Raw genomic sequence first — 17,780 nt, 5'->3', positions numbered from 1 at the left:
CTATGACAGATGCATGTACATGGACTCTAGATACTCCATGTCACTTTCTTGTCACCCTTCATACTGATAAACATTTGTTAGACAGTTACCATGGATCAGTACATTACAAGCCTCACCTCATTCAATCCTTACCACTCTATGAAGTCTTATTATCCCCCAAAAGAATATGAGGCCCATAGAGGGTAACTGCACAAAGTCTATGGCTAGTACATGGTGGAGCCAGCACTCAAACCCAGTCAGTAGGAGTTAACTTTTGTTTTAATCCTATGCTGTCCTGTCTCTCCACACAGTTTACACTGAGGTCCTATTCCCTGACTTCCATCCTCACTGTTTTCCATTCTTCTCAATTCTTTCAGTCCTCTCATTAGGGAGTCTAACTGTCCTCACCATTATCCACACACTGTGTGTGTGTCTGCTGGGAATCATGGGAAAGCTGTTAGAAACCACCTATTCTCACAACCAAGAAGTAGCACCATGACAAAGAAAAAAGACTATAACCAGGGGCAAAAAAGAGATGAGAAAAACCTTAGGGAGCATTTAAAGAGATTAGGTCTTACAGAATGCTGAGAACTCATGTGATCAGCCAAGATATCACCCACATCCAACTCACCAATATCAGGGTATGAGAAGATGAACAAATTCAAAGACCATCTCAAGAAAACCTTAATTTTATCTGTTACAAAGAATATCCTTAACTATTTTGACTCTCAGGAAATAGGGGAGAGAATATTTGGTGACTCAAAAGATGAAAAGTTTCCAGAAGAAAAGAATAATGACTATGATTAAGGAATATGTTTGATATAAAAGTGTAACATAGAATAAGAATATAAGCTTTGACTCATACATACTTGGGTTTACATTCAGGATCCACCCTTTATTAGCTGTATGACCTTAGACAAGTGACTTAACCTTTCTAAGCCTCAGTTTTATCCTATCTCCCAAGATAAAGCACCTAACATCATGTCTGATTTAATGTACCAAAATTTATTTTATTCAATTATATTTCTAAAAAAAAATAAGAAGGTGTCTCCATCAGAGAAAGCAACAAAACTAGTCTTACATATCTCAGGAAAGCTGAAGAGGCAATAGCACCAGAGTGAAGACATACAGAAGGTTTAAATGCTATCTTAGGGGTACCTGGGTGGCTCAGTTGGTTAAGCAATGCCTTCAGCTTAGGTCATGATCCGGGAGTTCTAGGATCGAGACTCACATTGTGCTCCCAGCTCCACAGGGAGTCTGCTTCTCCCTCTGACATTCTCCCTCTCATGCTCGCTCTCACTGTCTCTCTCAAATAAATAAATAAAAACTTTTAAATAAATAAATAAAGTTATCTTAAAAAAAAATTTCTACTCATTAGCACACATAAAAAATGTCAATACCTATAGATAAATGTCTTTCCACATGGCAATAAAATATTTCCCTAAGACCATAAACCTCAATAAAAATGACTCTGAGGTCTCTGTTAAAATAAGTTTTCATAATTATGCATAACACCTGTACAAGCTTATTCACTGCAACATTATTTACAAGAGCAAAAAATAAAAAATAACCCATATGTCTACCAACAGAGACCTGATGGAAAAAACTATAGCCTATCCATCCATCCAATGAAAATGATGCAACTGTATAGAAGTATGAAGATTTCAAAACAAGGTGTAGAATAATCTAGATAGCCATGTTATCTTTTGCATAAGAGAGAGTGTTTGAGTATACCGGTGCATTTGCTTGTTTTACAAAAAGAAACAATGGAAAGATTAATCAGAAACTAATGAAAATGTTACCTATAGGAGTTAAGGAACAAACTGGGTAAGAGAGGTCAGAGATAAAAGTCAGACTACTTTGATTATACCTTTTTATAAGGTCCTAACTTTTGAACAATTTTTAAAATAAAATTAAGTAGAAAATGAAAAAAATTATATGACCGTCTAAGAAGCACAACATAGCAACAGCTATACAAAATCACAGCACCAACCATTTCATATTGACTGCCTATTGTTTTCAAATTTTCCCTGCCTTTAGGGATCTTAGAATTAGTTAGAGAGCTAAAAACATTAATAAAACATTAATATATGAAAAGGCAACATCACAAGATAACAGATGGTAAATGCCACCCAGGTGATCACAAAAGAGTAAAACTTGATTTGGAATACAATGAGGGACAGACAGCATGCCAGAAGACATTCCCCTTGGAGGGAAGAATACAACAAATCTCAAAGAGTGGACTGAGTTTCAATAAATAGAATACTGGGTGCACCTGGTCTTAGAATCTTCCCCAAAATATCTCTCTCCTCCACCCCATCATCTGACAGAGGTGAATATAATTTGTGAAGAACGCTGGTCCTTGAAAACATGACATTATCAACTGTTTTGAATAAAGAACATGTTGTACTCCTATAATACTCTCACGTGTTTCCTTCTTGGATTCTGATACACAGCTGAACCTACATGAGCAAAAGATTTAAGCCCTTATTTAAAAGGATATTTCCTAATAGCCCTAATATTAAGAAGACAAAACTTTTTAAGAGATACCTCTAATCCTCACAGCTAACATTTATGAAACTAAGAAGAGTATATTTTAAATTATTCAAGTCAATTTCAGTTTTTATTCTATAAGGAAACTTTTCTGATCATTGAATTGATGAGGTCAGGCAGAATTTAAAATCAGCTTTGCTGAGATATAATTTACACACAAGAAAATGCACTCATTTTTAAGTGTATGCCTTAATGAGTTTTGACAAATACAGACAGTCATCCAACAATCACAAAAATAGGTAATTTTTAATCTCCATAACCCCATAATGCTAAGGATCAGTAAGAGTAATTTCACTTACAGATTTGAGTTTTTGAAGTGTTCTCTTTTAAAGCTTAGGAAATTACAAGGCAGTTTTCTAAAAACACCCTATATACTCACCATCATTGATTTTACCTAGTTCCTGGCACTTTAAGTGCAACATTAAGTACAAAAACCTTACACACATACATACCTACTCTTTTTTCTAAAAGGTTTCCTTGTTGTGCCAACTTGATTGCATGTATGTAGCCAAAGGAAGCATCATATCCAAGCATTTCACAATATATAAGTCTCACCATACATTCCTTCATCATTTTCTGCAAAACAAAATATCCAGTAACTGAATAAATAAATAGAATACTTTGATTTTAAGTCTTAAATTATGTTGCATTTCACAGGGAGATCTCTTAATCCTGGCACTGAAGAAATAAAATATATACATATTATAAATTCATAATCTGAAGTCAAACTTTATAAATAGAGGTTGCTCCAAAACTTAGCTTACTAACAGTTTAAGTAAAATTATTTTAACATTTTGTTAGTGGCAACATTATAAAATGAATCAACCATAGCTATTTCTTTTTTTATTTTTAAGACTTATTTATTTATTTGAGAGAGCACACACGTGCACAAGCAGGATGAGTGGCAGAGGGAGAGGGAGCAAGAGACTCTTTTTTTTAATAATTTTTTAAGGATTATTTATTTATTTATTTATTTGACAGAGAGAGATCACAAGCAGGCAGAGAAGCAGGCAGAGAGGGATGGGGAGCAGGCTCCCTGCTGAGCAGAGAGCCCGATGCGGGGCTCAATCCCAGGACCCTGAGATCATGACCTGAGCCAAAGGCAGACACTTAACCGCTGAGCCACCTAGGCACCCTGCGAGCAAGAGACTCTTAAGCAGGCTCTACACTCAGCACGGAGCCCGACAACAGGCTTGATCTCACAACCCCCAGATCATGACTGAACCAAAAACAAAAGTTGGACACTCAACTGATTGAGCCATCCAGGCACCCGAACTATAGCTCTTCCTAATTCTAGGTGTTCCTGTGATTATAATATGAGACACATGATCTTCAGGCAAAATTTCACCCATGGTATTATGACTTGGCTTCTAGATTGGAGCACATAATTTTAATATTCTTTGCTAAATGAAAACACCCATAAAATTCCCATAAGTTAGTAATAATTTGTAAAGAAAATGTTTACATTTAAAAACCAAACTGCACCCAGACTTTCTTCAGAATTATTTTACTGTACATAATATGCAATAGTTTGTTTTACTGGCATTCTTTTTAAATAACTCTCAGTAATTAGGAACAGAAGGCATGATATCATTAATGCTATAGCTATTTCAACATTTAATTTTTTAACTGGGTCTTTCAGTATTTCTAACAGAAGCTAATAAGTTGTTTTAGGAGATTCTATAATTTGTTTTATTAGTACAATAATATTTGCATTTTCAACATTTATAGCAAATTTTAATCATAAATTTAAAATATAAATAAAACATGCTTTAATATAAGTCCACAGCCCATTTTATTTTTTTTTATTTTATTTTTTTTAAAGATTTTATTTATTTATTTGTCATAGAGAGAGAAGCGAGAGCAAGCACAGGCAGACAGAGTGGCAGGCAGAGGCAGAGGGAGAAGCAGGCTCCCTGCCAAGCAAGGAGCCCGATGTGGGACTCGATCCCAGGACGCTGGGATCATGACCTGAGCCAAAGGCAGCTGCTTAACCAACTGAGCCACCCAGGCGTCCCCACAGCCCATTTTAATATCTAAAAATTAACTAGGTCATGGGGCGCCTGGGTGGCTCAGTGGGTTAAAGCCTCTGCCTTCGGCTCAGGTCATGATCCCAGGGTCCTGGGATCGAGCCCTGCATCACACTCTCTGCTCTGCAGGGAGCCTGCTTCCTCCTCTCTCTCTCTGCCAGACTCTCTGCCTACTTCTGATCTCTGTCAAATAAATAAATAAAATCTTTAAAAAAAAATAAAAATAAAAGAATAAAAAAATAAAAATTAACTAGGTTAGTGTATTATACAAAATACTTAGAAAATAATAAATATTTTTAAGTAAGGATAATAATATTTACTAATTCATATTTATAAATGTATGTATTTATATACATATATATATATACATATCATATTTATATACATAAACATGAAGAGTTTTAAAAGAAACCATAGGAAAATCCTTGGAAAATAAGATTTAATTCAGGTCACTTATGTTTAAAGTAGTAACAATTAATTCATTAGTATATTAAGACTACTAAACACTGAAAAAAACAAGCTTAAAAGATACTGGAAGTTCCTCTTAAAAGGCTTCCACATCAATTAGGAGTGAAAGTATTCATCTAATCCATTAAATTTCATCCCTGGTTTTGTAACTTTCTATAGCATACATTTTTATTCTCCTAGTTTATGAGAAGAAAGTCCATTCCCTACTGCAGAATTATTTTTTTTTTTTTTTTTACAATTTCTCTAACAAACTCTCATGGAACCTCTACCCAACCACCTCAGAGACAGACTACAAAGCATGCCCAGAGGCACCTGGGTGGCTCAGTTGGTTAAGCATCTGACTTACCATTTTGGCTCAGGTCATGACCTCAGGGTCATGGAAGGAGCCTGCATGGGACTCCATGCTGAGGGTGGAGCATGCTTGGGATTCCCTCTCTCCTCTCTCTACCCCTCCCACATCATGCTTGCTCTCTCTCTCTAATTTAAAAAAAGAAAAAAAAAAAAGCATGCCCAGAGCTGGATAGTCATAATTATTATAAAATCTACCATCCAAAATCTGGCTCCCTAAGTTCTACCTATTTATCTTATTTCTCCAGGTGTGTCAATAAAAATGGAAATCAAACAAAGTAAAAGGAAAGAAACCATTTCTGCTTAACATTTCTATCAAGTATCACGAATAAATACACAATGATTTCAACATATACACACATATACCTATCTATACACATACATATACATATATACACACACATAAATATATCAGATTAACTATGCTTTGAGGTTCATTTTTCCAAATATTACTATGATCATAAAAGGAAATATATACATTCTCTTAAGCTATAAAAATGTTATTCATGTACATGATCGTGTGTTCATGCAAAATATTCACCCTAATATTCTTATTAGAAGAGGGAGAACACTCACTAAATATTTGCTGAATAATGTTGCTTAGCAAAATCTCATTATATGAAACCACATGAAAATTGAAAGGAAAAAAAAAAACTTAGATCTTAATGAAACTATGTAGGGACAGTGGCCTGCACAGAGGCTACTCGTTAAATAGCTGCAAAAAAAGGCTTTTTGAGAAATCAAGTTATATGGCTCAAGTTCTAAAATAACTGGAACTTGATTTCACTGTTGTGCAATACAGTATTTTACAGCAAGAAAACCATTTTCTACCTCATTCACCTATATTCTAAGATGTAGAAGAGCAAAATGAGAGATCTGTAATATACCAATTCAGGACTGAAAATATTACTTTAAATAAATGATAGAGCATAACATTTTCCCAGTACACAACATTAAAACAATAAGATCAGCACTGGGGTCCCATGAGTATTGCCACATTTATGTAATTATCATTATGCTGGCACTGAATTGGCATCAGTCAAGCAAGCCTTGCTCTAGTGCAGCCAATAAATAATAAAAAGCTAACTAACAATGCTAAAATAAACAACTGTATGCCTGTAAACAAAACAAAACAAAACAAAAAAGCTTAAGCTCGTGTCTGACCTGCTACCATCCATAACTGTGACTATGATAAATTAGATTTTAGCAACTGATCAATTAGATGCCACTACAGACTCCATAGTGGACCTGATTTCAAATATTAAATGTGCTAGCACTGACTATGCAAACTCACCAGTGTTGTTGTAGGAGCAGAAACAGTTGCTTTCAGACTACTCAGTTCCTGCTGGATTAGTTTCTCTTCCTCCTAAAAAAATGAAAGTAATTAAATGCACGAATAATGGTCTTTTCAAACTGCAGCAGTAGTTCTTTCAACAAAAAGTAAACGTTATTTTAAAGGACAGTTATAAAAATTACATGCTTAAGATTAGCCTAAACGCATTTCTCCAAACCCTCCCAATCATTCCTGTAAAGAATAATCCACCGTTCCTTTTTCCTTCACTTAACTACTGTCCTCTAAAGGACAGATTAGCAGAAAATGTTTTGTTTTGTTTTCCTTTGTTTTGAATTCAAGGTGGAGAGAAAGAAGAAATTTTTCATCTACTGGTCCAGGATAAGGGTCTCACCCCTTCCCTTTAAGAATAAAAGTCCTGGGGCGCCCCGGCTGGCTCAGTCAGTGGAGCATCCAACTCTTCATCTTGGGGTTCTGAGTTTGAGCCCCACAATAGGTATAGAGATAACTTAAGAATAAAAAAAATCTTAATAAGTAAAGTAAAAAGTCTTCATAGAATAGAGAAATAGGATATGAGGGAAGAAACAGAAATAGGTCTTTTTCCCCTTAAGCTATACTCTTCCCTCTTCTTTTCTCACTATTCCTCACATCCTTTCCTTCAACTCCCATCTCTCTCTCTCTCTCATATACACAACAAGTACATCAATGTGACCACTTCTGCTGCCTCCACTGTATTTCATCTCCTTAGCACACTTGAATATTGGCCCCATTTTAAATTACACATTAAATTACACATTTAAATTATCTTTAAATTACACATTCAATCAGCAGATGTCCAGTAGGTAGCTTACTCAAGTACTACTCCTGAGGTACTGCCACATTTAGATACCCTATGTACAGTTCCAAACTACAATTTAAGACCAAAAATATTTTTTTAATTTCACTCAGAATCTCACAGAAATGAGTAAAGGACAAAATATTAAGACAAACAATATTATGTCCATAAATAACGATTTCTGAATGTGAAGGAGAAATACAGCATCCAGTAGAGCATCATCTTATTTCAACTTAAAAAGAATGTTTTAGGGGCGCCTGGGTGGCTCAGTGGGTTAAAGCCTCTGCCTTCAGCTTGGGTCATGACTCCAGGGTCCTGGGATTGAGTCCCCTGGGATTGAGTCTGCTCAGCAGGGAGTCTGCTTCCCCTTCTCTCTCTCTGCCGGCCTCTCTGCCTACTTGTGATCTCACTCTGTCAAATAAATAAATAAAATCTTTTAAAAAAATGTTTTAAACTCCAAGGGCACTTTGAAGAAAATCCTCCTCTCTGGGGACTTACAAGTCATTGTATATTGCTTATACCTGTCTTAAGTCCAAGATGAAGGACCAATTCCTTGGGGAAAAGAAAATTTGTTTTACTGTTTTTCCTCCATGCCTAACGCATAATAACCTCCTTCATAAATTAACTTTTGAACAAATTATGACATAACAAAATAATCTTATAGGTTGTTGAATCTTGGTTCAACTACCAAAGTTTGTGGAAACTTAATACCTTCTATTCTAACTAGTCATTTTCAAAGCCCATCTGAGGCTGAGACAACAAACTTTTTATCTGGGGAGAATTAACTCTTTTTCTTTGTTGCCCCCGCCCAAGGTTGTTACAACCTAAGAACCTCAAGCTCCCCAAAGACGTTGAACAACAGGTTCAGACGGCAGGCTCTGTTCCGGTGTGTGAAAGAACTGGTGAGAAAGAACCTGTACAGAAACTTTGTAGAAGGTAAGCGATGCTGACACTTCCACGGCACTAGGTATTTTCACTCGCTCGATGGCTCCTCTAATCCTCGAAACAACCTATGGAGTACGTTTTGGTACTTTTCCACTTCAACGTCCAGAAATACACAGAGACTCAAAGATTAGACAGACCAGCCGCAGACGATAATGACTCAGTGTCACGGCCAACTGTGGAAATTCGGCCTCCAAGCTGTCAGTCCGGGAAGGAAAGTGACGCTTCCAGACAGACGCGGGGAAGCACAGACACACACGGAGTCCCTGAACCCCGCGGGAGGGCCGACCCCGAGGCTCGCCGCCGGACTCGGGCCTCCCAGCGCGGGGGCCTTTTCGCCGGCGCCCCTGACCTCCCGGTCCGGCGAGCACTTACGTGCTTGGAAGTTAGCGCGGTGATGCCGCGGACGAGGCCGCCCAGCCGCGAAGAGAAAGACGCCTTGACGCCCGCCGGCCCGCCAACCGACTGGTTCTGCAAAAAGAGTCCCGGCAGCGCCGTCAGCGTCTTCTCCACTATGTCGCTCATCGCCGCCGCCGCCGCCACCGCCCGCGATCCGGTCGCCGCCCGGCTTCATGCCCGGGCCCTGCCTAGCCGCCCGCCGGGCCTCCGTAGACACTTCCTGTTTGTTTGAAGAAGAAATCTTTATTCGCGTCCGGCGTGGACAAGGACAGTGTCGTTCTCAAGAGAGGCCGCCGGAGGGCGCGAGAGGCCGCGCAGGGAAGAGGCTAGCTCAGCTGGCGCGCGGAGGTTGGACTTCCTAGGGAGGAATTGAGGGACCTGATGGTCCGGTTTCGATGGCAACTCCGGGGTTTCCCTTTCCTTTTCGCCGCCTCCGCGCCGCGCGAGACCCTATCTGGAGGCGCACGTTCCTGGCCCCATTAGGCCTCGTTCCCAGGTTGCGGGACTGCGGGCCCTCCGCCCACCTTCCTTCCCCACAGCCCGAAGGCGGCCCTCGGCGCCACACGTGGCCCCGGCCCTGAGGGAGCTGGGGACGCTGCCGAAGGAGAGCGCGCAGTCCTGCGGCTTCCTCACGCAGGGGTGTCGCAACCACTGCCGCTTCCTAACCGCCCCTGTTCTCCGGGAATTGGGGACGCAGTCAGGAAAGGGTGGGAAGTGGTCGCGAAGCCCTCCCCACCCCCACACCCCGGCCGACTCCTGCTCTGCGGCGGCGGTTTCGAGGTCACGCTCCCGAAGCAGCCCACCCGGCCCGGCAGACGAGGGTGGGTGTTGTGCCCTACCCGCTCCCAGAGCTCTGTTCTTTCTCCCTTCAGAGCTGATCGCAGTGACCCCTGCGTAAATACCTCATCTCCCTGCGGAGGGGATAGTTTACCTGTTGCTGTTACCCCAGCTTCCACCTAGAACAGAATCTGGTACAGTGGTTCTCAGAATGCGGTCTGGTGACTTCTGAGGGTCTCTGCGACCCTTCCAGCGGATCCACCGAAGTCCAAACTCGATGCCCAATACTAAAATGTTTGCTGTTTTCACTCTCATCCTTTTGGGAGTATACAGAGAAGTTTTCAAGAGGATAGTTGACTTAAGAGCTTTGTTAGTGGTGGAATGTGTGCTTGAGTACCCCTCTGTTTTCTAGAATGTTCCAAGGGTTAGGGTATAAACATGTGCGCTTTCAGAGATTAACTTAGTTTTTCCTTACTACTACTAGTGTGTTCTCACAAGCTATCCTCCCTTATACCTGGTCTCTGGAAACCCATCACTCCCCCAATAAATGGGTTTTTTGAAATCCCTAAACTGCCCTAGCACCCATGAAGAAACACAAGAAAAAAGTTCATTTTGTGGACTTGCTTTGCAAGAATAGTTTTTAATTTATTGAAAAAGCATCTAAATGTTTAAATATTATTTTAAATTGTTATTCTTATAGAATTTAATATTTTATTCAAAGTAAAATTTGAATAAAATTTTTAACTTTAGGTTCTTTCATTGGCTTACGAAAGGGAGATTAGAAGACTTGCTTTCTCAATCTTCCAACAGCTAAAGATGCTGAAAAATACGACATTGAACTTAGTATCAGAGGATTCTCTGACTCAGGTAAAGGGGAGAGTCTGGGTGAAACGGTACATAAGAAAGAAAAGGGAATTGAATATTTTAAACATGATAGGGCCTTTAAAAGTCAGAGCATTTTTGTTACCACTCTTTGAACTAGAAAAACCCACTGAAGCATCTTACAGGTGAAATTATTGTGTTGCACTGGCTGCAAAAGGGCAAATGATAACTGAGAGGCTAATAAAGCTTGTGTGTTTCTCAGGAAATGCCTGCTGGATTAAAAAAAAAAAATCAAAGAAATCATCTTTAGAAAGAAAGTAGCCAAGGTACTTTCCAAGGATGCAGTAGCTCACCAAATTAGAAATTTAGTTGCAATTGTAAAGACTGAGATAACATCTGATCTGCAGAATTACATTGCCTTGAAGATGGACTGAAAAATTATATAAACATAGATGTAAGCTAGGCTTGTTGCTTTGCTTGTATCGATCCAGTGTCAGTACTAATACTTGAAGACTCTTATATAAATGCTTGGCAATAAACACAGGTAGTGCTGAAATAGAGCAATGACCAATTTTGGGGGGGGTGGGACTAAGAGCAATATTTATTGAGCACTTTATATATGCCAGTCATTGTTATAAGCACTTTCAGTGTATTAATATGGAGATCTTATTTACACTTTATGAATGAGGGTAACTTGACCCAAAGTCATACAGCTACCCAGTATAGAGCCGCAATTCAAACCTGGTTATCTGGCTTCAGAACTCATGCTGTCAGGCATCCTATATTTCCTCTCTCTCAACCAGACGGTTCTCCTGAATATATAAGTTAAATAATGAAAAGAGTGTTGACATCATCCTGAGTGATGATGACCTATTGACTCCTTCCACCCACACACTCTAAGGGAGTCAGTGTTTGCTTGCTTCGGTGAATGACAGGTAGTGTCAGGCCAGACAGACAGGAAGAGGTGGAAGATGGAAGGCAGAAGAAGTGACCAATTTTTTAAAGTAAGTTTATCCTGGAACAATTGTGCTGATATTTGCACTAATGGAATAAAAGCAATACTGGGCAAAAGTGCTGGCACCTTGGCACAAATCAAGGCAGAGGCTGCAAATTGTATTCTTCACTAACATACACTCGCACTGGGGGAGGAGAAAAGCCAGTTTACCTTAGAATATCTTTGATAAAGCAGTAAGAATTCTTAATTTTGTTAAATCTCGACCTTTCAGTATATGCCTTTTAAGCGCTGGGTGTGGCAAAATGGGAAGTACACATCAAGCAGTTGTGATGCACAGCCAGGGTTCTTCAAGGAAAAGGACTTGAGGACTTGTTTGACTTGAAAGCTGAACCAGCCAGTTTTCTTCATTTATTAACAAACAGAGCCTTTCTTCAAAGTGAACAGCAAGTCTGTCACTTTAAGGAAAATAATTGAATTTGTTGTCACTGATAAAATTTAAGCTTTTGTGTGTAAATTACAATTTTGAAGAATGTGTTTCTACCACCAGGAGTTTGATAATTTCCCAATATGTAGGAACTGTTTTGATAAGATTGGATGTGATATTAATAGAATGTTATTTTTTGATCATATATAATTACATGTGTCAACATTAGGAAGACCTAAATAACTCAGTGAACCAAAATCTTCCAAATGATCAATGCATGATTTTATAAAATTAGGGAGTGGATGAATGATCCATTTAAAGTGTTTTCTAGCCCAATGATTTTAATGTAACCCAGTGAGAAAAGTTCACAGATATGTTTTCCAATTCCACGTTTTAACAAACCTTTAAGAAACTACTTCTTGTTGAGTATTGGTGTTGTACTAAAGAAGAACATCCACAATTATTTGAAAAGGCTGTAAAACTACTCGCTTTTGACCCAAACTGCATATCTGTGTGAGACTAGATTTTCTTCATAAACATCAAACAAAATAACCTGTTGTCGGCTGATAATGGCTCCCAAGGATATATCCGCACTGTAAGCCTTGAAACCTGTGAATAGTGAAACTTGTGCTGATGGGATTGAGTTCATGATCTTGAGGTAAAGAGATTATCCTGTATTATCCCAGTGAGGCCTACGAGTCATCACAAATGTCCTTATAAAAAAAGAAGCAGGGGCGCTGGGTGGCTCAGTGGGTTAAAGCCTCTGCCTCCGGTTCAGGTCATGATCTCAGGGTACTGGGATCAAGCCCCGCATTGGGCTGTCTGCTCAGCAGGGAGCCTGCTTCCCTCTCTCTCTGCCTGCCTCTCTGCCTACTTGTGATGTCTCTGTCAAATGAATAAATAAAATCTTTTTAAAAATAAATAAATAAAAATAAAAAATAAAAAAAGAAGCACCAGGAAATTAGCCAACACACACACACAAGAACAGTTGATGCAGAGATAGGAAGAGATGGGAAGGAGGTAGCCGCAAATGAAGGAATGTTAGCAGTCACCAGAATCGGGAAGGGTCAAGGAGAGAAGTTTCTCCTGGTGCCTCCAGAGGGAGCACTTCCCTGCCCACACCTTGATTTTGGCCCAGTGAAACTTGTTGAACTTCTGGCCCCAGAACCGCAAAAGAACACATTTCTGTCATTTTGAGCAGCCAAGTTTTGGTAATTTGTTATAGCACCCCAGGAAGCTAATACAATCCCCAAGACAACAGATAAAATAAAGAAACCAGGCATGAGAATCCAGCTGTTTTATGTTAAGGCTGACAGTAAAGAGATTTGCAAAATTGTGAAACAGTGCCATTCCTCTCACTAATTTTTTTTGTTGTTCTGAATATATAACTGTTTTTCATCTTTTTAATGTTATTAACATACGATGGGTCTGTTTTTTGCTATTCTAAAAATTAGTTAATACCTTAAATTTTCTCAGTTTTACTTTTTAATTTAGTAAATATATAAACAAAAGGTTTTGGAGGTCCCTGATAACTTTCAAACATGCTGAGGGGGTCCTAAGGCCGAAAAGTTTGAAAACTATCTAGTACATAGTAGGTACTCAGTTATTTATTGAAATAAGTATATGCATTATTCAGTCACATCAATTGATACATGAGTATAGGCCAATGAACAGCAAAAGACTTTAGGGGTAAAATGAATGGTTACAAGAGAAGAATACAGAAGAGTTCTTAGAAAAGAGAGAAAACTGGGGAAAGACAAAACTATCTCCAACTGACCCGACTGTGAAGAAGTTGGTGGAACAACTTCCAGAGCTTTCTACCCAGTGTGTGACCCAGGCACAAAGATTGTTGAAGCCCCACCAATTTCTACCATTTCTCCTCTAGGTTCCATCTTGCAAAGCTAGAAGTTGATAACAGAGGTAAGAAACAAATGTCAAAAGCCCAGAAGTAAAATGCCTGGTAGGAAAAACTACAGAATTACATAGCAAGACTTGCTAAGATTTAGAATTATAGGATGTGGAAATTGGAAGAAATTTGGATGTTATCGACACATCCAATCACCTAATGTTGCAGAAAAGGATACTGATACGTAGGCTGTAGAAGCCAGTTGACCAAGGTCACACAACCTTAGAGGTAGAACTGAAATTGCAGCCCTAAATCTAGACTTTGAGTTTGGAGCATTTTCCCCATACTTTCATGGATGGACAATGAAGAGGTTGCCTGTGGCTTCTTATTCTGAGACTCTGGCTCCAAGTCCTGCCATGAAATGAAAGGGATATAGATGTTTTCTTTGAAGCTTGTAATTTTAGACTGTCCATTTTTTCTGTAAATATGGGCTCTCCTTTCTCCTTTTCCCATCTCCACCTTTATCCCAGGTAATTTCACTCAGAATGACAGGGATTGAACCTATTAAATTAAACCCTCTAGAAGTGGATTTCCTCTCTTCTTCTAGTCAGGGAAGAAGGTGGCTCTCATTGAGCGGAAAATAGGACAGAGAAATGACTCCGCACATTATAAGAAAGTATGGTGGTCCTAAGACTACAGTGGGGCCAGCTATCTTATTCCTCATGAGAATATCAGCAGCCCCACCACTTTCCAAGCAGGAGTGTCTCCTTGGAAATATATACGGATGTGTGAAAGGGTAATGTTTTTCTTCTGCACTTCCTCAGCTTCCTTTTTAAAAACTTTTATTTTGAATAGATGTCAAATTCTCTTCATTCAAATCTCAAAATGTACAAAAGATTATGCTGAGAAAAATCTTCCTCTCTTGCACAGGAAGCTGTCCACTTCCCTTCCCTAGAAACTGCTACAATCTATTTCTTCAGAAATATATAATACATAAATGTTAGCTTTCACTCCAAAAGTCTTACATTCTATCGTGTGACCACAGAGAATTCAGCCTACTTCTTTCCAAGATCTATCTCTAGGGAATCATTCCCTCATAGAACATTTTCCCCAAAATTTTTGCCTTCATTCGATGGGACTATTAAAGACAGAAAACAGTTGCTCATGCTCACTTACTGTAAGGTTGTCATGCTGTCCCAGGAATGTGTCTGGCAGCCACATGAAGGGGGAGTTCCAAGGACATATAAATATCCATGACTCCAGATCTCACCTGTGTCCTCAGCCAAACTCTCCCCTAGGGTTCAAGGGAGCTGATGCTATTCCTATTCTTAAGTCCCTCAGCTTCTAAACTCCAGTTAGCTTTCATCATCCCTTTGCTCTTGAGTTTACCATTTGGCCATGTTTTCCCTGAAAAGCTCTTGTCAGCTCTCACCAGTAATTCTGACTCCCACTCCAGCTAATTTACTTCCCTTTACCCCCTAACAACATGATGGTTAACATACCTCCAATTGCCGTGTTTCACCTGCCACCATCTCTGTGCTGGATTATTACAAAAATCTTCTAATTAGTCACCCACTATCACCAGTTTCTTCTCTTTTCAGTCAGCCCTTCAAAGAGCATTTTCTATCTCAGAAATCTGATCATGTTATTCTCAGTTCAAAATAGTCTGGTAGATAAATGCGAACTCCTTACCAGGGAAACATAGGCCTTGATATTTTCCCATTGCCTGCCTCTCTAGAATTCTCTTCTACTAGGCTGAGGTTAGGATTTTTTGTTTTAGCAATATCAAGCTGCCAACAGTTCTCTAAGTATGCCTGTGCCATGCTTTTAACTCTCATGTTTTTGCACATGCTGACTGTCTGGCATATTCTTCCATTCTTAACTAAAAAATTTCTATTTATCCTTTAAACAGAAATCAAGCAGTCACTTCCCCATGAAGCCTTCCCTGCCCCATGTTTGTACCTTATACAACCCCTATGAAAACTGGATTGAAATGATGTATTTATATGTCTCTCTCCCCTGTTAAAACCAAACCCTCGGGGGTAGGAGCATGTTTTTCTTATTCTCAATTCTAGCACAGAATCTATATTTATTGTCATGGGAAAATATTCATGATAAATTGATGTAAGTGAAGAAAACAGGTTATATAACATATGTATGAATGGACGTGCCTGGGTAGCTCAGTTGTTTCAACATCTGACTCTTGATTTCAGCTCAGGTCATGATCTCAGGATTGTGAGATCCAGCCCTGCGTGGAGCCTGCTTGGGATTCTCTCTCTCCCTCTCCTTCGGTCCCTCCCCCATCTCTTAAAAACAAACAAACAAACAAACAAACAAACAAACGTATGTATGGTTTGAGTCTGTCTTTGCCAAAATACTTGTCAATCTCACACCTACCACAATTTTTAAGTATAAAATTATTTGCTGGATTTTTTTAATGTCTTTCTCCCTCACTAGACTAAATTGTAACTTGAAGACAAGGATCAAGTGTTTAACACCATTTGCCTAGCACCTGGCACAATTCCTGACACTTAATAAGCACTTATTTTACATTCCTTAAAGGGTGTACATAGAAAAATATTTGGACACATAGATACCCAAATGTTAAAGGTCGTTGCCTAGGACGGTGCAATTATGTTTACTCTGTATGCTTTTTTTTATACTTTTTGATATTTATTGAATTTTTTAAATGATAATATATTAATTTTATAATCATAAGGAAAATTAAAACCATTTTAGGAAGGAAGCAAGGAACTAGGAACTCGGAGGTCCATCCAGGTCTCAACTCTACCTTCTCTGTCAATGTAGATTAAGTGGGTTTGCCTCAGAAATGGGACTTGTGGAAGCTGAGAATGTCAGGGATTAAAGCAGAATCAGAGAAAGAATTACAAGAAAAAAGACACACTAGGAGAACATCTGGTTATTTGTTCCCCACTACTGGCAATAATCTGTGGGAATATAAAGAAGTACCCATTGATGACCATCTCCACTATAACTAATCCCTAAATTTGTCCTAAAGTCTAAGCAATTCATTTGTCCTAGCATTTACCAGTGCTTCTTAACTTGTAAACAGATATTTATTGTAAAAGGTATTCTGTGGCTAAATTAATTAGAAAATGCTGCATACTTCTTTCTACTCACAGCCCTGCTCTTAGAGATGTACCATGTATCTTAGCATATTCATGACCCTGTGAAGTCCTGTGATAAAGAACCTTATTTAATTTTGTTTAACTCAATATGTCCCAAATGTTTATAACATATGAAACAGTTTTTTTTTTACCAAACAACAAGCTAATATCTCATAAATAACTGCTTGATAAATAAAATTTTATCACAAAAATGGATTTCAGAACAAGACTTCTCACATTGATGAAGAAAGGAAATAAGCAAATCCTTTCTATGGGAAACAAGTATAAAGCAAAATTATAAAATATATCCATTGCAGTGCTCTAGAAATCAATCAAATGCACACAACAAATTGAGAAGTGTCAGTTCATTAAAAATTACCACACATCAGGTAAAAATCAAATCTATGTCATTTTTCCCAGAGGCTTCTCCTCCATGCCCAACTGCCCTATAAATTTGATTGGTGGTGTAATCTATCAAAGTGGAGCAAGTCATGAAAATCTTGTTTAATCTGGAGACAAATGTGAAAAATCCAGTTATGTTGTCTGGCTGGGGTTGCAGTCCTGACTGGGGTAAACAATGGATTAGCCAGTAATATAAAAAAGAGATCAGGAAATAGGCATAGATAGTAGCTCTCCATCCATCCCTGGCCAACCAGAGGCTGCATGCACAAGAGGAGACACACAGATCCTGTTGGAAAGCAAAAGTTAGGCACATGTGAAAACTGCCTAAAATGTGAAAGTTCTCTCCAAACCACACATATATCTAATAGCAGAAAATGGAAGTCCTCCTGGCTCTGGGTGTTTGAGCACAACCTCTGATGAATCCTGGGCTAACCACTAAGCTATGCAGGTACAGGATGACCCTGAAAAGACCCGAGACGTCAGTAAGCACACGGTGTGAGGGAGACAGTGACAGGTTGAGTCTAGGCAAATTTAAAAAGACAAGCAAAGGGGAAAACAGCAACAACTCTCACTGGGGCTAG

The 17,780-nt window shown here is 39.0% G+C and overlaps 1 protein-coding gene and 1 long non-coding RNA gene across 2 annotated transcripts in view; one reads left to right on the top strand and one right to left on the bottom strand.

Annotated features, from left to right (window-relative positions):
* AP4E1 (adaptor related protein complex 4 subunit epsilon 1) overlaps positions 1-9,949 on the bottom strand; it is a 60,789-nt gene extending 50,840 nt beyond the window's left edge. The window contains exons 1-4 of the mRNA XM_032343716.1: positions 9,777-9,949; positions 8,822-9,065; positions 6,673-6,744; positions 2,985-3,108 (exon numbers count right to left, since the gene is read on the bottom strand). Coding sequence (XP_032199607.1) covers positions 2,985-3,108; positions 6,673-6,744; positions 8,822-8,971 — 346 coding nt within the window. The 5' untranslated portion in view covers positions 8,972-9,065; positions 9,777-9,949. The remainder of the gene's footprint in view (positions 1-2,984; positions 3,109-6,672; positions 6,745-8,821; positions 9,066-9,776) is intronic.
* LOC116591065 lies at positions 9,090-15,902 on the top strand. The gene is made up of 4 exons (XR_004285828.1): positions 9,090-9,666; positions 10,373-10,489; positions 13,709-13,743; positions 15,883-15,902. It is a non-coding gene; the product is annotated as an uncharacterized LOC116591065 (long non-coding RNA).
* The last annotated feature ends 1,878 nt before the right edge of the window (positions 15,903-17,780 follow it).

This window comes from Mustela erminea, chromosome 5 (assembly GCF_009829155.1).
Source record: "Mustela erminea isolate mMusErm1 chromosome 5, mMusErm1.Pri, whole genome shotgun sequence".
Classification (NCBI taxonomy): Eukaryota; Metazoa; Chordata; class Mammalia; order Carnivora; family Mustelidae; genus Mustela; species Mustela erminea.
This window is presented reverse-complemented; position numbering and strand designations above follow the sequence as displayed.